Here is a 23,057-nt window from a genome sequence, read left to right as displayed (position 1 = left end):
GCAACCAGCCATGTTTAAAAGTTGCTAATTAACCTATACATATTTAAAACATATGGATGCCGTGGGGGAACTTAGGACTGATGGGGGCTTTCTTAACTCCTCTGGGTGCCCTTTTTCGTCAGGCGTTTTTATAACTATGCGGGAAAAAGAGATCTTAGAAAGGACTATTCGAATCCAGAAAGAATGTTGAGGTTAACCGTGTATTTTTCAGAGATAATTAAGCTACAATTATTCAAAAAGCGTTGAAATACAAAACAATGAAAGCTTTATTTTAATTTCATAAGCAATGCAAACAATAACGAATATCCAGAATTGAAATTTTGCACTTTTAATCCGTATACTCTTGTTATTTGCTGAGTAGCAGCACAGAAACAACTCTTATCGCAGATGGCACTTGCACCAATGTTAACATTGTACCATCGATTATACTGCATTAAACAAAGACCACGGATCTACCTTCTCTTTTTTTGCAGACGATAAGCACCTCTAGACCTAAACCTGCATCATTCACTAATTAAAAACGGCTGTAAAGATAAAGCTTGCTATTTAAAGCCATACCTTCAAGCTGAATATGCCCCAAATCTCATCCCAAGTAGCAATGCTTTGCTTTCAAATCTCGTTAACTACAATTACGTTTATACCCTCACCACCAAAATGCTGAATACCGAGAGGAATATATAGTTCGTTTCCGTATATAGCTAATCCCAACAGTTGGGAAAAGTTTTGTTATGAAACAGTTATGAAACAATAGAAAAATTTCGTTGTAGTATATAGTTGAATTTACCCCAGTATAAAAACTAGTGATTTTTTAAGACGCGGAACTGCAAATCAGACGTTGCATGTAAGTCGGTCAAATGACAACTGAATGTATAAACAGAAACATCACTTGAAAACTTCTCTCTGGGGTTGTCTTGGTCCAGTTGCTTCAAGTTGTCTCATAACTGATCAGTGCCTTGATTATAGGATTTGGCCAAGATTTAGACACTCTTATGACATAAGACAACAGAAATGCCAATTAAACAAAACTTCACGCATGTACGCTCCTTTGGTTGCAGTATTTTTGTAGCGGTGATGAAGACAAAGATGGAGATAGCTATCAGCCGTTCAACTAAATAGCCCAAGGGGGCCTTTCAAGGTAAGCTTGCGATGAAATGGATAATGATGAAAACTTGCGCTTAATTTAAGTGCAATAATTATCCGTAGTTCTGAAAACTAATTAATGGAATAAATTTTGAGAAACAGTCATGTTGTAGAAAATCCCCCCTCACGACCCATGAGTCCTTCAAAGTGTCCAGCTCAGCCACCTGGCCTTCTCTTAACACTATGATGACGTCACAGTCTCTGACAGTGTTTAGTCTATGGTGATCGATCACAGTGGAATTCTTTACTTTCTCGCGCACGGTGGTCCAGATGGTCGTCTCTGTATTGGGATCCACATTTGCTGTGGGTTCATCCAGTATGACGATCTTACTTTGTCGTAGTAACGTAAGAGCCAATCAGATCAACTGCCGTTCACCAACACTCAGGTTCTCTTCTCTCTCTAAAATAACGTAGTCAAGCTGTCCCTCCAGATTTTCTACCATACTGTTTAGTTCCATTTTCTTCAAGGACATTCCATAGCTCGTCATCTCTGTGTTTCTCCAGTGGATCGAGGTTCTTTCTAAGCGACCCACTAAAAAGAACAGGTGATTGGCTGAGGACAGAAATACACTTTCGGGATTCCTGTAGTTGGATTTCTCGAATAGCTACGTTATCAATGTGAATCTCTCCATCAGCTTCAGGCATGCGTAACAGAGCAGCTACAATGGACGACTTTCCATCTCCAGTTCGTCCCACAATTCCTACTTTCTTTTTTCCTGGAATTTGAAAGCTTAAATTTTTGAGTACTTGTGGTCCACCTGGAAAATACCTCAAGGCAACATTTTGGAAGGTCACATGACCATCATGAGGCCAGTTTATTGGTGGACGTTTATTGATTTTGTAGCCCTGATCAGAGTCGAGACTAGTGCAGGCCATGACTCTTTCGACGGACGTCATCTGGTTCTTAACTTCTGAAAATTGTCGCACTGCATATTGGGACATGTTTGATGTCTCAACAATGTAGACAAGAGCGAGTCCAGCTAATGCTGTATAAAGCAAGTAAAAATGATGCAGTTAAAATATGCAAATATATTTCCCTCTTTCGTCTAGGAAGGTGGTTCAAAATGGGGTCAACGACCACTTTCATTTACACACGATATACATCCGAAGCGAGCGGCGACTATTCGGCAAATTAGTAAGAACAGACTCTACACGTTATATGAATAACTTTTGGCTTCATCACTACGTCAAAGATCACAGGGTACTCAGAAACTGAATATCAACTCTGAAAGTTTGTAACATCTGAGTTCTTTTAAACGGTGTTAACAGAAACTTTAGTAAATAGCGAACCAAGTAACCTTCACGATTGGCTGAAGGCGAATAGATTAAGTCTAGATATTGCTAAAACCGAGTTAATGGTAATAGGCTCGCATCAAAGACTTGCTAATACTGTTACCCATTCATTCAAAATACAAATCGAAGGCCAGGCAATAACCAGAGTTTGTGACACTAAATCCTTGAGTATTTACATTGACCAACATTTATCATGGTCCAAACAGGTTAACGAAATTACTAAGTCTATTTCCCCTGGTATTGGTGCACTTAAAAGGCTAAGGCCCTTTATAAAGGAAGACACGGCTATACTTCTTTATCGAGCTCCGACAAGCTTCGCAAACTACAAACTCGTGCCCTACGGGTTATCACTAAGTCTGATTATTATTCTACTGCTACTGCCCTTCGTGCTAGACTAGGATGGGATGACCTATCTACCAGAAAGATGAAATTAAAAATGAAACTTATGTTTAAAACGGTAAATAAACAGACTCCGGAGTACCTTCAAGGCCTGTTTACACCTTTCAGCATGGGCTACGAACTAAGGGATAAGCATCATAAGTTCACTCTGCCGAAGACCCATACTGATTACCTAAAACGCAGTTTCTGCTACAGTGGGGCATTGGTATGGAATAATCTTCCTGAAAAAGTCAGAGCAATTAGATCCTTTCAATCGTTTAAAAGCGAAATCAATCGCCTAATGTCTACCTCATACTCCCACACGGCAAACATGTAAAACAGTATTTTCATAATTATAATTATCTTTGTGCTGATGTTTTTACCGTGTATAAATAAAGTTTACCTACCTAACCTACCTACCATGCACGCCTGCCTACCTAAACTACCTACCATGCACGCTTGCGGATAACCGTAATGCGAGTTTGACTTTATCAAAGCCAATTCAAGAGCAAAAAAAATTGAGAAGCAGCCATAATGTACAAATTCCGTCCCTCCCGACCCATGAAAGCTCCTAAGGTGTCCAGCTCAGCCACCTGGCATTCTCTGAATACTAAGATGACGTCAAAACAGTTGAAACCAATTAAAGGACAAAACTTTGAGAAGCCGCCATGCCGTAGAAAATCCCTCCCTCCCGACGCATGAGTGCTTCAATAGTGTCCAGCTCAGCCACCTGGCCTTCTCTTAACACTAATATGACGTCACAGTCTCTGACAGTGTTCAGTCTATGCGCTATCGTGATCACAGTGGAATTCTTTAGTTTCTCGCGCACGGTGGTCCAGATGGTCGTCTCTGTATTGGGATCCACATTTGCTGTGGGTTCATCCAGTATAACGATCTTACTTTGTCGTAGTAACGTACGAGCCAAACAGATCAACTGCCGTTCACCGACACTCAGGTTCCCACCTTTCTCCAAAATGGCGTAGTCAAGCTGTCCCTCCAAATTTTCCACCATACTGTTTAGTTCCACTTCTTCAAGGACATTCCATAGCTCGTCATCTCTGTGTTTCTCCAGTGGATCGAGGTTCTTTCTAAGCGACCCACTAAAGAGAACAGGTGATTGAGTGAGGACAGAAATACACTTTCGTGATTCCTGTAGGTGAATGCCTTTTATGGGTACGTTATCAATGTGTATCTCTCCATCAGCTTCAGGCATGCGTAACAGAGCAGCTACAATGGACGACTTTCCATCTCCAGTTCGTCCGACAATTCCTACCTTCATTTTCCCTTGAATCTCAAAGTTTAAATTTTTGAGCACTTGTGGTGCACCTGGGTAATATCTCAAGGCAACATTTTTGAAGGTCACGCGACCATCATGAGGCCAGTTTATTGGTGCACGTGTCTTGATTTTGTACCCTGGCTCAGAGTCGAGACTAGTGTAGGCCAGGACTCTTTCGACGGACGTCATCTGGTTCTCAACGTCTGAAAACTGTCGCACTGCATATTGCGACATTTTGGATGTCTCAATGACGTAGACAAGAGCGAGTCCAGCTAATGCTGCAAAAGAAATAGAAGTGATGTAGTTAAAATATACAAATAAATTTACCTCTTTCTTGGTGGTTCAAAATGGGGTCAAAACTGGTAGAGCTCTTTCATTTACAGACAATCTACACCGCTCTGTATGTCTCAACTTTCGTCATCAAATGATGGAAGAAAAGTTGGGTATACGTATGACTCACTAACATTTGGGTGTTACTCACTAAATGCCTAATCTTGCGGGGTTGAAATTCATTGAAAATATTCTAGAAAGTGTTGAAGTGTGCTGGATTTTTTTTTAATATGGGTGTTCCTTAAGATATTTGACGAGCAATTTATTAAGTGCTTCCAATTGTAGATAATTATCTTTCTAAAAGGACGTTGTAAAAGGCGTAATACGACGAAGTTTGTTAAAGTGCATCAATCGTTAAACAATTCTAGCGTCTTCTTTTCAGCAAACTGGGTAGAAACAGACACCACACGCTGCATGAATTACTTTCGGCTTCATCACTACGCCAAAGATCACAGAGTACTCAGACACCGAAAATCAACCCTGAACTTTTGTAAGAACTGAGCTTTTAAACAATGTTTTTGAATAATTTATAATGTAATTGGTAGAAGAATTTAAAACAATATGAGCGGTATAAGATTTAGATATTCTTAGCTATATAATTGTCATCTTGTATTATGTAATAATTATTTTTAACTGTTCTTGATATGCACAGTCATACCGGCTTTTGTAGCCATTTTCTTGTAACATTAAATGTGAATTTTTATCTGCAAATGAATCGAGACAATTATAATTAAATATTGATAGCTTCCTGGTTGTCTTTTTTAAAAGTCTGATTAAAGTAATAAGTTGTTGTACAATAACACAAAATGACTGAAGCTCTGAAATATAAACATCGTGTACTCAATTTCATCTGTCGTCTAAGTTCCTACCTGGAGTTTGAGATAGAAGGACAGACATGAAAGCAACTACAGCTATAAACAGTGAACACAGGAGTTCAGCTCTTACTCCAAGCCACCGACTGCTCGCAAATACCATTGAAAACACCTGATTGTGTAGGTCTTGATGACTAACGACAAATCAAATGACAATGCATGTTATTTAGAAAAGCTATGCCACTCTATCAAGCTAGAAAGGACACCGGTCTATCTTGGGATGAAATCCTACTGATAATAGATGACACCTGAAGTGCGCGCGTTTTCATCCAAACTGGTCCGTCTAATTTTTAAATTAGACAAGGTAAGTTTTTCATTGTAGGCAATTTTGGCAAGTTTTTCACACAATCCCAACTTTTGCCGACTGGATAGAGTAATCTTTGAACAACTGGGGCCAGGAGCGCATGACTAGGTATGACAAATGTAGTTGTCATTGTTCTTCTTTGATTGGGTTTTGAGCTGTTGGCGTCCTAAAGGTCTGTTGAGACTCGTTCTAAAATTAAATATGCTTGGGAAAGGGTCAACTGCAAGGCCCAGTATAAGAGATAGAGACTGCGGGTCATGGGCCACAATACTTACTGATAGAATTTGTCAATAAAGTCCCTTTCCTTTTTCCGAGTGCGAATGGTTTGTAATCCAGCCATGGTCTCAGAGAAATGTGAAAACACAGGGCTGCGGCAGATTGACTCCAGCCTTTTCAAATCTCGTGAAGTCTTCAAGTAATACCGCGCTACATACGCGAATGTCGTGAAAATGGGTAGTGTAACGAGCGCGAGCCAGAAATTCGTGAAAGAGGGCACTAACACTGCGGTAATCACAACTAGAAGTATCTGGGTGGCTAACAGAAATATCTTGGGTAGAAGCTCGTCAATTGCTCCAATGTCTCTGGAGAATCTGTTCAATATTCGACCCGCGGGGTTTGTGTCGAAAAATAATATTTGGGCTTGAAGAACGCAGGCGACCATTTTATTGTGTATATTTTTGGAAGCTCTAAGCAAACCATAGAAGAAAACGTAGGCACGGATGATGGCCAAAACAAAGGCAGCGGAGACCAGGCTGGCATAAATACCCAATGTTGTCTCGTGTTGTTGGTTTTTTGCAGTCATCTCTGTCATATAAGAAAGCCAGACGTTAGGAGATACCATTACAGCTACAGAGAAGAAAAATAACAGTAATTTGTGACTTGTCATTTATGTCATATTGAGAACCTCTTAGGGAACATATAGAAATGAAATCGATGTCTACCTAGACGAGTTCAACACTCAAAAGACTTGAAGAGGATAAATCAAACTAATGGAAAGAAGGAAAAACCACGAGCCGCTGATCTAACATGGTAGACAGGCTGTCAGGTGACTATGAGAATTAACTTTGTCAGTTTGGGTTTTTCCTTAACTGGGCTCTATCATTGATTTAATTACCCCGAATTACTAAATTATACCCTGGCACAAAACTGTCGGAGTAACATTTTCTTACCCAACTGTGGCCACGCGCAGTATAATTAAGGCAGCCGCTGTAAAGACATTTATTTTAAAATTCACCTTAGTATTTTGCACGCGTGAAGAAATCTTAAAATTTTTATAATTACTGTACGAAACAAGGAAAAAAGAACACACCAGATGAGATTTGTAAGATGAAAGGGATTGAATTTTCCACTGGTTTCCATTTTGGATCACACTCAGTGGAATTTAACTTTCTCAACCTTGGTGTTAAGGTTCTCAGACATAACTAATATTACTAACCTTGGCTAGCTAGGAATAGAATGGCAACGGTAATCATTGCAATGGGATGCATCCCTGCTCTAAAATAATCCCAATACAACGCAGATGAAATATTCCCAGTGGCCTTGTCTTCTTCTGAGATCTCCAAATCCTCAACAAAGCTGTCATCAAATGACCCATAATACGACTGCGCTGTTTCACTTTCTACTCTTGCTTGCGGCATTCTCGTCTGTTCTTGGCTGGCGGTGGCAGATGGATCAATGATAGCTTTCCCTTCATTTTGTAGTTCATGAAAACTGCCTTTTCCTTGCACAGAGCCTTTGTGAAGAATCACTACTTGTTCAGCTGCCTTCATGTTCTTCTCAGCATATGTCGCCAAGATGACAATCTTTTCTTTAAGCAGCCTACAGATACACTGTTCAAATATATGTTCACCTACTTTGGCATCCACAGCACTGAGAGGATCATCCAATAGATACACACCAGCATCTGCGTATACTGCGCGTGCCAGATTGACACGAGCCCGCTGACCTCCGCTTAAAACTACTCCATGTTCTCCAACAAATGAAAGGTCGCCATTTGGAAACCTATTAATGTCTTCTTTCAGGGCACATGCTTGGACTACTTCAGTGTATTTCTTTTCGTCGTACGCCTCACCAAATAAGATGTTTTCTCTAAGAGTTCCAGGGAAAACCCAAGCCGTCTGGGGTACATAAGCTATAGTTCCGGGACAAGAAACGGTTCCAGTTGACTTGATTATCTCGCCAGCGATTGCGGCCAGGAGTGTTGATTTTCCACTGCCAACGTGACCAGTGATGACAGTAAGACCTTTATCAGTTGCTTCAAAACTGACATCTCGAAGAAGATACTTTCCTCCATTCTCGTCCTCTTTCAATTTACATGAGAGACTTGATACTGACAAGTGCATATTTACTTTCCCAGGTAACTTGAAACTATTGATATTTCCATCATTATAAGGGAGATGAACTGTATCTTGATTTTTAGAGATGCATTTGTCAACAGTGGGAGCAAGTTTTCTGTCTAACACTTGTGGAAATGTGTTGCCTTCAGGTTTAAGAATACTTTCTTTGCCAGAAGATGCTTGGTTGTATTCTAGCTGATCCAGAGGCATGTTTTCCAACAACAGAAATCTTTCAATTCTTCTTAAGGACACAAACAGCTCAAACACTAAAGGAAAAGCATTAGCTAACCTCGTAGATAGATTTACTCGAAGTAGATTTATGAAAGACAGTGTCACGAAGACCATTGAAGGTGATAGTACTTGACCAGTGAACACGAAAGTCAAAATCGCCAAGAAGGCTGCCATGGCGCTTGTGCTAAATGGAAAACTCTCTAAAATCGATAGCAGGGCGCTCTTCTTCAGGAGAAGCCAAATTTCATCCCTAGAATGTAAAAAAAGAAACACAATACAACAACTACCGGGTGGATAATGAGATACACAGGAGCTGTCTGTTGCATAAATACATTGTACACTTCTAAAGTTTTTGTGAGATATGCTTTCCTTTTCATAACTGAGACAGATTGTTGATGTCGAAAAATCCGTGTGTTGCTTATACGAGAAGGGAGGTAAAATTGAACTCACAATGCTGCCATAGTTCAAAGACCAATCATTGCCATTGAATGGCTAATTTGTCTTACATCTCCATCTTCTGAGACTTATCATCTTAGATAATAAGCTTATCATCTTTGTAAAGTCTGAAAATATGATAAAATGTACAATGGCACACCTTTTTTTTAAATCCCTATGGACCAGATGCAAATGATTATTTTGTTCGGTGAAACACTGCATTAGTTTTGTTGTTCTGGTTATCCAACTTTAGGACCTCAGTCATTTTTATTCACTCTCATAAACCACTTGGTAAAGCTGGAGGAAAGGATAGAGGAATCCTACTGACAGTGATGATAATTTCGCGTTTTTAGAAGGAAAACACACCTTTTCGAAACGGTAACTGGAAAGAGGAACTTCTAAGGAACGCTTGACAGTTTTAACAGCGGAAATCAAGCATTAACGGCGAAGAAATTATTCTTCGATTTGTGGTTTTACCAAGCCGATGAGCGGGCGGATCCCAAATCAACTTTTAATCCGCGGACTTTCTTAGTAATGTTTGATTGCTTCTAGGAAAACAAAGCACACAAATTATTACAGGTTTGATTGTGAATTTGTACTGAAATACTATTGTTATTGACCGATTTTTCGTATTCCGTACAGTTCTTGAAAATACAATTAACTATAAAAATGAGCGAAAAAACGGAACGACGTTTCGGTGTCATCCTGGCACCATTATCAAGTAAAGAATGCAACAGAAAAAAAAAAGATAATTTATACATAAAGTAAAGGTGTGAAATAGAATAAATTAAATTAAAACTGAAAGTAACTGTCCGGTGTTCATTCAGAAGGTGTCATAACGTAACATGGGAGTTTTGTCCGTTAGACAAATAGTTTTGCACAAATGGAGTCTGACTGGGTGTTTAGACTCGGTCTCTTCTTTCTGATCCAAAGCATTTCGAATATTAAACAATCAAGCTTTCCCTGACATTTCTTTAGGATTGTGAAGTTACTTGTCAGGTCGCCAATTGTGTCGACTTGGTGATTATTCTTTAGGTGTTTCCCGATGGCCGAGAACCGATGTTCATCAATGCGTTGGTGAAGGTGACGGCTGGTATAGCCGACGTAATCTGCATCACACAGATCACATACAAAGTGATACACAACACACTGTTGATTGATCAAGGGTGGCTTAGGCTCCTGCACTTTAAGATCGTCACCAAGTTTACGGCTACTGAAAACTGGCTGAAGAATGTGGTCAATTTTGTTGCTTAAGTCAGAAAGATGTTTCTTTACTATGTCAGCGGACCTCTGGTCTTCCATTTCCTTCACCATGGATATCGCGACTAATGGTAAGCTGCCATTTGTCGGCATTGAAATTCTGTCGTTCCATTTTTTCGCTCATTTTTATAGTTAATTGTATTTCTAAATTTAATCTTATTAGAGTTCTTGAAAATGTTTGGAAAACGTACTGTGCTCCGATAAATTTGCTTCAAAACTAACTTCAAATCGCTTGCAAATCGCCTCGCGGCGGAAATTATACGCTTTCGCTTCTTATACCTATAACAAGACCTATCTGAATAAATTTTTTATTTAGGAAAGCTTTTTGTCTGTTTTTCTCTTTTTATTGATGAAGCGTGACAACTTGGCATAATCTTGTCTAAACAAATACATGCCCTCTCAACTAGCGGATGAAATTCGCCCAGACAGAAGCCGCAATAAAATTCATTCGGGGTCCAGTGTGAGCGATAACATCGATTCAACAGAACAAATGTAGACACTGAAAATTTAATTTTGCATAGCGACAATCATCGCAACACTTGATGTATTTCTATATTTACATTCACTTGGATAAAACCAAAACAGCAACTTTAGCAAGATTGAAAGCTTCTTCCGATGTTTTAAAACGAGGCCCTGGAGTATTTGCCCAGCTATTTCTGTTGGGTTTCTGTTGGGTTTACTAGGACAATGTTTACGACAATTATCTAAAAACGTGATTATAAAGTGAACGCTGTGTTTTTGATTGCCATGCCCTCATTAGTTTGAATTAATGAGTTTTAAAATGAATTCAGACATTCACAGTTCTCAGTTTTCTCCATTGCTCTCACAAGGAATAAAATAAAACATGCTAATGTGGCATTGGCAGCTACAGGTAACTCAAACTAAATCAAATAGGACCATTTGACAACAGAGGTATTTCGACAGTATCCTTTACAGTGCCAAACACTTGTGCTGAGTCTATCGGTCCTTACACTACTAGAAAATGAGACTTACCATAGGACTTTGGTAATTCGTTAGAAAACTTGAAAATTAAGATAAGTACTTAAGATAAATACCTAAAAGCAACTTTTTATTAATTTATACTTGCAAAATTTGAAAATTGTTATAAGAGTAATAATATTAAAAACAAATTCAGTTGACCTAAGAAGTGTCTAAAAAGCATCAATTAAAATACTTAAGGACAGAGCCAACTGAAATTAATAACCGACTAAAACTGAAACCGCGGGGAATTCTAGGAACGAGAGTGCTCACCTTCTAATTTCTTCAACTTTTTCACGGTAGTTTTCCTCCCACGCATGCGTCTTTAGAGCGCGAATGCCAGTCACCAGCTCGTTCATTAGCGAAATACGTCGGTCCGCCACTTCAGCGGTTTCCTGTCGCAGTCGAGCACAAACAGACGATATTTCGATGACACAAGGTATTAACGCCATTAGAAAGCCAACTCCTATTAATGCCTGCCAACCGATGAGGTACAACAGTAAGCATATCGCAGCCACGAACTCGAAACCAGACAAGGACGAAGAAAATATTACTCTGGGGGCCAGTTCCATTCTTTGGACGTCGTTTGATATTAGGGATATGATGTTCCCTTCTGTTGTTACCTGAATGCTTTGCTGACTGATCAGAGGAATCTGCGGACAAATGCAAAGATACAACAAAACCTGTTTAAGGTGCAAGTGATGCTTGCGATCATGAAGAACGTTCACAAAAGCAAAATATGTAATTAGAAGAATATATACAAGGTGAAATTGGCCTAATATTGTACTTTGAGTCAAATTTCTACGTGTAGACACCATGTGGTCATATATTCGATCATCCGCTAGCTCAGTCAGTCAGTTAACAAGCCAGAGTGCCAGTCACGCTTATCAATCAATTAGCCAGACAGCGTATTCGATAAGTGGTCTGTCAGTCAGTCAGCCACGGCCAGTCACTAGGTCAGACAGGCACTCTCTCACTCACTTTAGTTAGTCAGTCAGTCAGTCGGTTAGCGAGTCACACGGGGATCAGTCATTTAGTTAGTAAGTCACCGGTCAGTCAGTCAGACAGATCATTGCAAAGCCAACCGGACAGTTAGTCATTCTGTCGATGGGTTACTTTATTGATCTGCGTTCGGTCAGTCAGACACCACGCTAGTCGTTTATTCTGTCAATCAGTCCCGTAGCTATCCACTTCTCTACATTTCTTTGTCGACGTTGAGAGTAATTAAGATTTCAGCCAAGACCTGAAGAACGGTTGCTCGTTATAAAATGAAGTTTACAATGAAAATACCTGGCGCGTTCCTTGTGTTACTTCAAGAATAATATCCAATAATCACAAACGAATCGCGTTTTCCGTTTCAAACTTTCAAACATTCAACCGCAGCCTTATTTTAATAAATGTTGAATGTCGATAATGTCGACAATAATGTTGAATGTCGATAATGTCGTCAATAGAGCCTATTAAATGTGGAAGTGGAAACGTTCGACAGTGATGGCTGCCAGAACCAGGTAAAGCGTTTCTATCACTGTAAGAGAAGAGATTATAATTTACATAATTAAGGTTTCCAAACAAGTGAAATATCGCTTGAAATATCATGTTGAAAAAGGCAGACGAAGGGAAAGTTGCTGAACCAAAATTGCGACAACGAAACTTCCCACGTGAAGACCGCGTGAATTGAAACTTTCAAATGAGGCTACGGTTAAAAGGCTACAATAATCAATTCAACGTTGCAAGTTTCAAGCGAGTAATGCATTTTGTTCGAGACTTTTTAAAATTATTCTTGGATAAAAACGCAGAACGCACCAGGTATTTTCGCTGTAATACAAACTCTTGCCTTGAGATAAATGATTCCCCTTAGGGCACTACTCAGCCTCATACCAAGCAACTCAAATTTGTAAGCGGAGTAATGTACGCAGGCAGAGGACAATCCAGCCAATGCTAACAGCAAACAGCAAGTATATGTTAGTGTGCGATTCATCTCGGTTGCACTTAACAAACGGAGGAGCAAACCAAGAACAAGTGGCTGTGAAACTCGGCAGATGGATTCTATGAACCAAAAGCTCATAAGGTATAAAATCTCCTTCCAGTAAATCGTTCTGAGAACACATTTCCAAAGTTTGGGTTGTTTTCCCGCGGTGCTGTTACATTCTTGTACATGGTTGTTCCATTCTTTTTGAAGCCGCTCTGTCAGGTCGCGTGTTCTGTCGTCGTCATGAAGCGGAAGAAAATCTGATTGGTTCAATGGCCGCTTGTTTCCTATTTTGAAGATACCGTTCATCCAGTAGAAGGTCAGACGGGAGAGAAAATTTGCCGAAGACATTGGATGAGAGGACTTCTCTTGACGCGTTTCATCGTTTTCATCGTTTGCTAGGATCTCGTAGTCTTTGGATGGCATCGTGCTGTTAAATACGTTAACATTTAGATCAAAACACCATACAGATTGATAGATGTATTATTTCATTTAGTGACACAAGCATACTCGCGAAACTCTGAAATAAAATGCATCTATCATTTATTTACCAGGCTTACAACAGGGGAACAGGGTTGGCGCAGTGGTAGAGCATTCGCCTTCCACCAATGTGGCCCGGGTTCGATTCCCGGACTCGGCGTCATAAGTGGGCTGAGTTTGTTGGTTCTCTATTCTGCTCCGAGAGGTTTTTCTCCGGGTACTCCGGTTTTCCCCTCTCCTCAAAAACTAACATTTGAGTTGATTTCAATTGCTTTGATTTAAAAGGGGATACCCTCGATAGGGATAACCTCTGATATCTCCTGTTCATAGTACCGATGTTTACATTGATCAGATTGAATAAAGCCTTATCATTATTATTATTATTATTATTATTATTATTATTATTATTATTATTATTATTATTATTATTATTACTATTATAACATCACATTTCTTTCACACCATACAGATTGTAAAATTGACTGCGGGATACACGAAGATTCCTCCTTTATACACCGTCAGGCGGTGTGCGTCACCACCCACAAAGGGTGCTGGGTAAAAGTATGGAAATGGTTCATTTGCCTCTGGTCACGACCCGAACGTAAGACTTAGGTCGACTTACTGTCGCACTGAAACTGGGCATCCAAACTTTGCTTCCTTTTCCAAAAACTATCACTAAAGAAAGCAATTTGACAAATTTTTACGTCTAGTGGCAGCCGTAGATGCTTCTTGTTGGATACACAAGGCGATTTTGTTGCCGAGTTATTCCCGGCTCGAGAATAGCCAGCGTAGCAGTCGTTTCCGTTTCCTTTGAGCCAAGTGGGGCAAGCACGAAAGACGCCCCGCTTGGGTCAAAGGAAACGAAAACAACTGCTACGCAGGTTAGTTCGAAGACAATCAAAGGCGAGAATTTTTTATGCTGATTCCTAAACTAGTATTATGTGCCGTCACGTCTGCTTATAGACGCTTGTTATACATTTCTTTAGACCGCTAGCGGTCGAGCGGTCTCTTTCTCCTAAGTCATTCTGTAGCGCGCGATTTTGTGTAATTTGCATAATTTTACTGTCACCTCGCACGCGTGATCCAAGGAAAAAGTACGACTGCTCGCAGTCTATTTTTCATTGCTTTCGCTCATTTTTAGTTTGCTGTTTTACCTCAGGGTGGACGAGATCTACATTTCCTTCTTGGATTTCTTGGAGAGAAATAGCATTTGCCCGTTGGCTTTTCCGGTCGGTTTCCCGGGAGTTGGGCTACTTGGTTCACACGATCTCTTCATAGATTCTTTATTGGTTCAACGGCTTCCAACGGAAAAACCATCAGGGGTAGACCCGAGTAGACCCCAAAAATTCCAAAGTAGAAAGGATAAGCTAGCTTAACGTGAAAAAGTATTGGCCAAACCCGGCAAGAGTAAGAAATGCAGTAAATAAACGACCAAAGTAACATGGCGGCAGGTGCAAGGTCTTCACCTTTGAAATGGCTACAAACCCGAACAAATGCTTCAGCTTAAATGGTAACCTAACCAGCATTAAGTCAATTTGTTCCTCTGACTTTGAAACGAATTTCGACGGGGATAAAATGTCACAGACTTTGTTAATGGCGAGATTTTCAACAGGCTGACCTCTCCAGACTGATGTTCTTGGGCGCAAAGACTACTGATCAAATAACGCATTCTGGTTGGTCGAATTTCGTGACGCACACCGCTTCACAAATGGTGGGTGCGCGGGAAAAAAACTGGCACTAGGTATCAAAACGAGGCGTTTTGGGATGAACGAAAAGGAATTTTCCTGCGAGTGCAAGCTCACATGTACAGAGAGACTGTTCAGCGTATAAGCTCTTTAATAGCAAGTTTTCCGGATCGCTGGTTTTATTCCAAACGAGCGATCTCTAGTTTTTCTTGGTTTGTTTCTCTTAGCAATCTCAAATACAAAGTAAACACTCGCGGAAACAAATCGTTTAGATTTTTTGTTTCTGGAGGATTCAACCTTCGAGCGCAATGGCTACAGAATGTACGAATGGATGCAGATACTACAAAGGTTTGTTTGGTATGCTAAATGAGTTTGCGGAATGGCCTGTGGCATGGCGTGCGGAATGGCATAATTATACGAAATACGATTTACGCGGGGAATAAATTAACCGAAGAGCGCGTCATGTTTTCGCTCCAATCTTATAAGAGCAGCAGCTTTTTTGATGCTGCAGACTCTCGCCGAATATTTCGTATAATTATGCCATTCGGCATGCCATGCCACAGGCCATTCCGCAAACTCATTCCTTCTTTTACCCTCCCCGCAGCGAGGATTCGATAATATGAAACTCCCATGAAGATTTGTATACCTGATTAAATTATTTCGGCCAGCTCAATTTCAGCCTGTGGAATGCCTTGGTTTGGTACTCCCGTTTAATAGAATATTCATATTCATTCATGCTAAACAGCGGGTGTTGATGTATCAAGAAAGAACCCAAAATTTGCAAAGATTTAGTATCGCGATGAATCGATTTTGCAAAGTTTGCGATATTAGTGTAGCTGGGATGCAAAACCATACAAACATCCTCGTAAAATCAGTAAGATTACCAAATTCCCCTTCAAGCATTGCCGGACCATTTCTGCATGTTTCTGGTTATTTCTTGTTAGCGGTGCGTTCATTCAACCATGCCATGAATAAAGGCCTGCTTCACACTGGGGACATAATGACATATAACATCATGGCAAACAGAAAACTTCAGTTTTTTGTGGTTATGTCGTTACTGCTGATGTCATTATTTTTCTGCTTATTTTGTGTCCGACACACTTGTGGCATAAAACATGCATTGAGAAGGCGAAGTGAATTTCGGCGTTTGTCACTAGTGTAAACCATGATTAACGTTAGAAAACAATGCCAAGTTACAAAATTGTTGACATTTATTTTTTACGAATTCAGTAGTGAATATTGCTACTTCTGAACATGTGCTTGTTGTTTGAATAGACAGGGGGATACTATATAGCGAGTGTCTATACTTTCTTGTTCTTTAACGTTAAAAGGCGCCACTTGCGTGATCATTAATATGCTGAAACGATTCATGAGATTCTTCACGTGGAACGTCAATGTTGAAGTCAATGCCTTTCTCATTTTAACGCAAGAAAACGTATCTGTAATGTACATCTGTTCAAAATGGTCTTCTAACCCTTCGTCAATTTACAGCTTCGAGACTCATGTTTGCAACCTGAAATCATGTTTAAGTTGTAGTTGATGCTCGTCAGTGAGCAGGATTACTGGAAGTAGTTCGGTTGCGTGATCACTTTTAGAGGTCCGTTCATTGTTCAGGTTGCTGGGATTAATGATCATTATTATTAAGTCCCCAACACCTTAACGATTCTCATTCATAACACAAAAGCAAGAAAGCTCCTTACCTTTGGGACGGATCTCGGCACGAAAAGCAAATTATTGCGAACTGATCTAGATGGGCGATCTCCCTTCGTTCAATTTACTAAGAGAAATTTGCATTTAACAGTGTCAAAACAGATAACTAGAACAATAGCGTCAAGTTAAGTAAAGCAACCCACGGAATTTAAATTAACTATTAACTGAGACCACTTCACCACAAAACCTGTAGTTGCAGTTCATCGATCTTTTCTTAAGAAACTCAGCTGAGTACTTCACCCACCAGACCGCTGTCGAGCGGGTGAGAAGACTTGACTGATTTTTAACTAATTTAGACTTCAACTTCGTAAACAATACCTCTACAAATATTACGGTGCGTTTCCCCAGAACAAAAGGTCTTCATTTAAACGATGGAGAACTTACTTAATGGTGTAGTTTACTCGCCTGCCTTTGTAAAAAACGTCAACTGTGTTAGAACGTTTCTCGTCTAACCAAGGGGGTTACTAGCTCAGTGTACTCCTGTTGTTGGCTAAGTTCAATAGGCACACACAATTGTTGTTCAAGGCTTGTCTGTATTCTTACAAGTTCTCTTTACAGCTTCAATACAACATTCTCTAGTGAAGAACTTCTCGCGTTGCTTTTATGTTGGTTGGAGTATGATTGACAACCTACTGTCAAAAACTCATCAACTACTAACATAGGCTTACGTAAGCCCTTCTATGATTGGTTAGTCATGGAATTGGAAATGGGTACCTTCCCTTTACTTACTGTGAAAAATGTACCGTTCTTTCAAGATTTTCACTAGGTTCTTCGATATGTCCAACCAAAATAAAGCAACGGGAGAAATATAAAAATTACAATGAATATTTGTATCGATAAAAAACTACACATTCACAATCATGAGTTTGTAATATACTCGGATGAAGTTTCAAGCAGTGTTCAGTGTTCTTGTTGTAAAACAGCAACTTTCCAAGAAGAAAGGCGGTACTACAAGTCCACGCCTATTTCCATAAATTAAGGTGTACGTGTTAACAACTTTCAGCTACATTATTAAAAATACAGTGTTGACACTGACAGTCACCTTCAAATGAAAAGATCTAAAGATTATTGTTATTTAAAATAAATACAGTAAAACTAACTTAAATAACAAGATATCGGCTGGTATAGATTCGGTAAGAAACACTGAATATCTTTACTAGAAAACGATCAAAAACAAGAAGGATGGCCATTTCCAGGCAAATGCCAGCGAAAGGTTAACTTAAGGTCAGATACAATAAATTACGGCTTGATCTTATGTAAACAATGTGTATTGTTATTGAGGAAAAACTTATTTTAAACATATTTGGTAGAAGGATCAATTTCCTGGGAAACAATCCGAAACAGAACACCTGCTTATACCAAATCTATACCAGGAGAAAACAACATTTGATCAGAGCTAGATCAGCATTATACTAAAACATAAATAGAAGGACAAACCATTGAACTTTTTTAAATTTTTTTATCCCTTTGATTCGAATATTCCCGTCGTAATAGAAGTTAGCTATTGGCAAAACGCACTAAAATTTGGGTGTGACTCACTAAATGTGGAATCACTGAAAATATCCTCCAAAGTGTTTAAGTGCGCTGGTTTTTTAAATACCGATTTGTAAAAAATTACAGACCAAACTTTTGTCGAATAAATAAACAGTTTACTAATATTAATCTATTATACTAATATTATCACAATAAATAGTTGCTTCCAGGAGAGGGCACCGACCCCCATTGCAAACCTACTCAAAGTAATAGACACAAAATATAACTTAAGGGGCGCAAACATGCTCTCGTTGCCCCAAGTAAGAAGTACCAAGCATGGTCTTAGGTCTTTTTGGTACTTCGCTGCAAAGACATGGAATGCGCTGCCGGACTCGATTCGCACCATGGCCGGCACAAGGGAATTTTTAAGAACTACTCGTCATGCAGCATTTTAAAATTGTAGTTATACATGTATTGATTCCTGAATGATTAGATTTCCTAGATATTTTAGATTTTTAAATTTTTAGATTGTAGATTGTTAGCTAATTTTTATCTTTCTTTTTGTTTTTGTAATGTTTTTTGTTTATTGGTGGGCTTCCTGTAAAATGTAATTTCTGGCGATTGAGTCGCTTCGAATTAGCCTGAAATTAAATATTTCTGCGGCACGGGAGCAGCAAGCCGGGGGCCTGGGTCCTTTTAGTGTAGTTGCATCATGGTTTATGGCGTGTGAGTATTTAAGCTTGAGATTGCACGTGGGCAATCATTATAGGCCGACACCACTCACTATAATTTCTTATTTTTGTTAATCGCCTCGTAAGATGGGCTGCAGAGCTTGGGCCTGGTTCCCACTCAGATTTCCTGTCATATTTTTTTCCTACGGGGTTTATTTTCGGCAGGTTTTTTACTGGCCCCTGTCTAACCACAGTGTCTTGTTAGTGGTTGCCAGCTCTCATTATTTTCCTAGCAGCTATTGGAGGGATTTAGTGTTAGTTTTCCATGGTTTTTTTGTATTAGATTACTTATTGTACTCTGGTGCTCGGCCAAAACACGCAAAATAAACGTATAGGTTCATTATGTGCTCTGTCTGTTGCGTAGTGAAGCTGAAATGTACCTTTTAGCTAAGTGGAGTGCTACGTAAAATAAAGTTCCAAGTTCCAAGTTCCAAAAAGTTTACTATTTAATACTTACGTCCAAAAATTTTGGACAAGATTGAGAGATGAGGACGCCCTTCTGTCACCGTCCAGATTTGTCAAAGTTCAATTGCCAGCGATTAAAATGTTGGAGGACGTTTGCAGTTAACTCCATTGCAGTCGAATGATAAGTGTTTAGGCTTTGGGGGTTCTCACCTGTGGGTGAGAGAAAAGTAAGTTGGGGTAAACCCACCATGTATTATCATTCTCCCCGCATGGGTAATTAGTATTATTAAATTCCCAGCCTCGGATTGCATTTCTAGCGCTCTGATTGGTTCACTAAATCCCGGTTATCAGCTCATATACCGTAGTTTGACCTTATATGGAAAACGATTGCCCGAGGTGTCGCTAAGCTAAAAACTTTTTTCGGCGGGAAGCGAAAGTTTCTTCGGAAAATGGAGAAAAATAAAAGAAAAGAAAAGAAATACCAGACAATGACAACAATAAAAGCTACAAAGTTCGGCATGACACTATTTAATGGTACGTATCTCTTAAGTTTCTTTTAAAATCAGAAAAAATGCACGATTTTACGATTACATAACAACAAAAACAAAAACAACCGGTTACCTTCAAAAATTTCAGGATGGCTTGCAAATCCTGGCGGTAAGAGGTTAAAACCGATCGAAGAAATTTCTCAAGAAGAGCTTAATGCCTGCCTTTCCGTTTCTACGCATTTACGAGGACTCCAGTTACAAAAGTTCATCCATGAAATCCGTGCGAGCGGCGGCCATAATGTTCGTTTCCGTCGCTCGGCACCACTCAGCAAAACATTTGCACAAATGTGCACAGCTCTTACGCTTCTCGATAAGCTTGAAGTTTAAAAACTTGCAGTAAATGCTTGTCTCAGTGAGGTTGTACCTCGTACACTTGGACTCGGCTTCCCTTAAGTGTTTTAAAACGTCTGCGAGGAATTCAGTTCAGCATAAAAAAAGCCGTCCTTGATCCCTTCCTTCGCTCGGCACCACACAGCAAAACATTTACTCAAATGTGCTCAACTATTACGCTTCTCGATTAGCTGGAACTTCAAAGGCACTTAAATGCTTGTCTCAGAAAGGTTGTTACTTGTACACTTGAACGTATCTTGAATTTGAGATGTCCGGCTTTGTCCGATCCTGACTTCGCTTTCGATTTTTCATTCAACTCCGTTCGCAATGAGCTGCGCGTGTCATGTGATCATTAAGTTTCGCGCGCTTTGGTCGGAAGTTGTCTCAACAAGTCAACATCCGGTAGTTTAATTTAAAAGAAATTTTTACTTAAAATTAAATTCTTAAAACTTCAACATCAATATCCAAACGGGGAGAATTTAATAAAACAATTATTCCATTCGCGCTTGTTGGATATGAGATTGGTTATAGCCAACTCGGCGCTTCGCGCCTCGTTGGCTATTTACCATCTCATATCCAACGCGCGCTCAAAGAATAATTGTTAAACACTACTGTACAAACTGGAGCGGATATGGCCACCTGCCTCACAGCTGTTATTTAGGTTGCGAGACAAACTTGACCATCTGCCTGCATATCACGCATCATTAAACTTCTTTCAGCTCACCTTCTAACTTCTTCAACTTTTTCACGGTAGTTTTCCTCCCACGCATGCGTCTTCAGTGCGCGAATGCCAGTCACCAGCTCGTTCATTAGCGAAATACGTCGGTCCGTCACCTCAGCGGTTTGTTGTCGAAGTCGAGCACAAACAGACGATATTTCGATGACACAAGGTATTAACGCCATTAGAAAGCCAACTCCTATTAGTGCTTGCCAACCGATGAGGTACAACAGTAAGCATATTACAGCCACGAGCTCGAAAACCGCGTAGAGCGAACTAAATATCCATCTGGGGGCCAGCTCAATTCTTTGGACGTCGTTTGATATTAGGGATATGATGTTCCCTTCTGTTGTTTCCCGAATGCTTTGTTGACCGATGAGAGGAATCTGCAGACAAATTCAAAGATACAACAAAACCTGTTCAAGGTACAAGTGATGTTTTTGATCATGCAATTAAAAAGATCACTCAGACTTGTGATAACTTTTGTAATTTTTCCCTCATTCAGGACTATCCAAACACAAGAGGGGGAGGGTGGGGAGGCAGATGAGTGTTAGTTACTTTAACGGTCATCCATTCATTCAGTCAGTCAGTCAATCAGTCAACAGCCAGCAGGCCAGTCAGTAAACGTATCAATTAATTGATTTGCCAGACAGACTATTCGGCACGTCAGTCTTAATCAGTTTTATTAGTTAGTTAGTCAGCCAGCCAGTCAGTCAGTCGGTAAGTCAGTCAGTTAGTTCGCCAATCCTTCAATCAGTCACCCGGTCAGTCAATTAAACCCTCGCTCACTTTAGTGAGTAGGACAAGCAGCCGGCCAGTCAGTAAGTTACACGTCGATCGGTTATTCAGTCAGTTAGTAAATTGTCAGCCAGTGAGGCAAACCGATAGATCCAAAGCCAGCTGGCCAGCCAGTCAATCAGTCGATCGCCAGTCATGAGATACCATTCAACCAGTCCCAGATCTGTCCATGCACTTCCCTGTATTTCTTTGTGGCTGTTGAAAGTCACTAAGAATACAGCCAAGGACTGATTAAAGGAGATCTTCCTTTGGTAAATTAATACAAGCTGTTACCTTGGGATTAATGATTCCCCTGAGGGCACTACTCAACCTCATACCAAGCAACTCAAATCTGTAAGCGGAGTAATGTGTGCAGGCAGTGGACAATCCACCCAATGCTAACAGCAAACAGCACGTGTATGTCAGTGTGCGATCCATCTCAGTGGAACTTAACAAACGGAGGAGCAAACCAAGAATAAGTGGCTGTGAAACTCGGCAGATGGATTCTGTAAACCAAAAGGTCATAAGGTATAAAATTTCCTTCAAGGAGATAGTTCTCAGAACACATTTCCAAAGTTTGGGTTGTTTTCTCGCGGTGCTGTTATATTCTTGCACATGGTTGTTCCATTCTTTTTGAAGCTGCTCAGTCAGTTCACGTGTTCTGTCGTCGTCATGAAGCGGAAGAAAATCTGATTGGTTCAATGGCCGCTTGTTTCCTATTTTGAAGATGCCGTTCATCCAGCTTAAGGTCAGAAGGGAAAGAAAATTTGCCGAAGACATTGGATGAGAGTACTTCTCTTGACGCGTTTCATCGTTTTTATCGTTTGCTAGGATCTCGTAGTCTTTGGACGGCATCGCGCTGTTAAATACGTTAACATTTAGATCAAAACACCATACAGATTGATAAATGTATTATTTCATTTAGTGACACAAGCATACTCTCAAAACTCTGAAAACATCAATCATTTATTTACTAGGATTACAACATAACATCAATTTTCTTTCACACCATACAGATTGTTTCTTAAAAATGCAAAATTGCCTCCTTAAAACAGTAAGCACATTATAGTTCAGTAGCGTCTCCCGTTAACCCATACCGGTGGAGTGTTGTAGCGTTTTATAATGATTTTACACAAATAATCAGATAGATACGTATCACATTATAGTAGAGTTTGGCGACAGCATTATTTTCGCGTAAGTTTTCGGGATTTGTCATAAGCCGCGTGGTAATTTGATGTCGCGAACAAAAAGTAGCTTATTTATTGGGTTAAAGGGATCTTCTCGATATATCAACAGCAAAATGACAGACAACAAGACATCGTTATTTTTTCCATTCTTATCTTGTATTCTCCTTTTGTTAACGTTTTCTTAGAGACTAGAATTATTTCTTTAGGGCAG

At 39.9% G+C, this 23,057-nt stretch overlaps 1 protein-coding gene across 1 annotated transcript; it reads right to left on the bottom strand.

Moving 5' to 3' along the window:
* Window positions 1–2,345: 2,345 nt before the first annotated feature.
* On the bottom strand, window positions 2,346–22,625 carry LOC146482756 (ATP-binding cassette sub-family C member 4-like). Its single transcript, XM_085106816.1, has 7 exons — window positions 21,954–22,625; window positions 20,889–21,268; window positions 7,029–8,410; window positions 5,869–6,439; window positions 5,287–5,423; window positions 3,258–4,365; window positions 2,346–3,227 (listed from the first exon to the last, which is right to left on the bottom strand). The coding sequence occupies exons 1-6, from the start codon at window positions 22,512–22,514 to the stop codon at window positions 3,452–3,454; spliced, it is 3,945 nt and encodes a 1,314-aa protein (XP_084962942.1). The 5' UTR covers window positions 22,515–22,625; the 3' UTR covers window positions 2,346–3,227; window positions 3,258–3,451.
* Between the last annotated feature and the right edge of the window lie 432 nt (window positions 22,626–23,057).

The sequence above is a fragment of the Pavona decussata genome, unplaced genomic scaffold (assembly GCF_977016875.1).
Source record: "Pavona decussata unplaced genomic scaffold, jaPavDecu1.1 SCAFFOLD_44, whole genome shotgun sequence".
Lineage (NCBI taxonomy): Eukaryota > Metazoa > Cnidaria > Anthozoa > Scleractinia > Agariciidae > Pavona > Pavona decussata.
The sequence above is the reverse complement of the archived record's forward strand: the minus strand, read 5'-3'. Positions and strand labels throughout refer to the sequence as shown.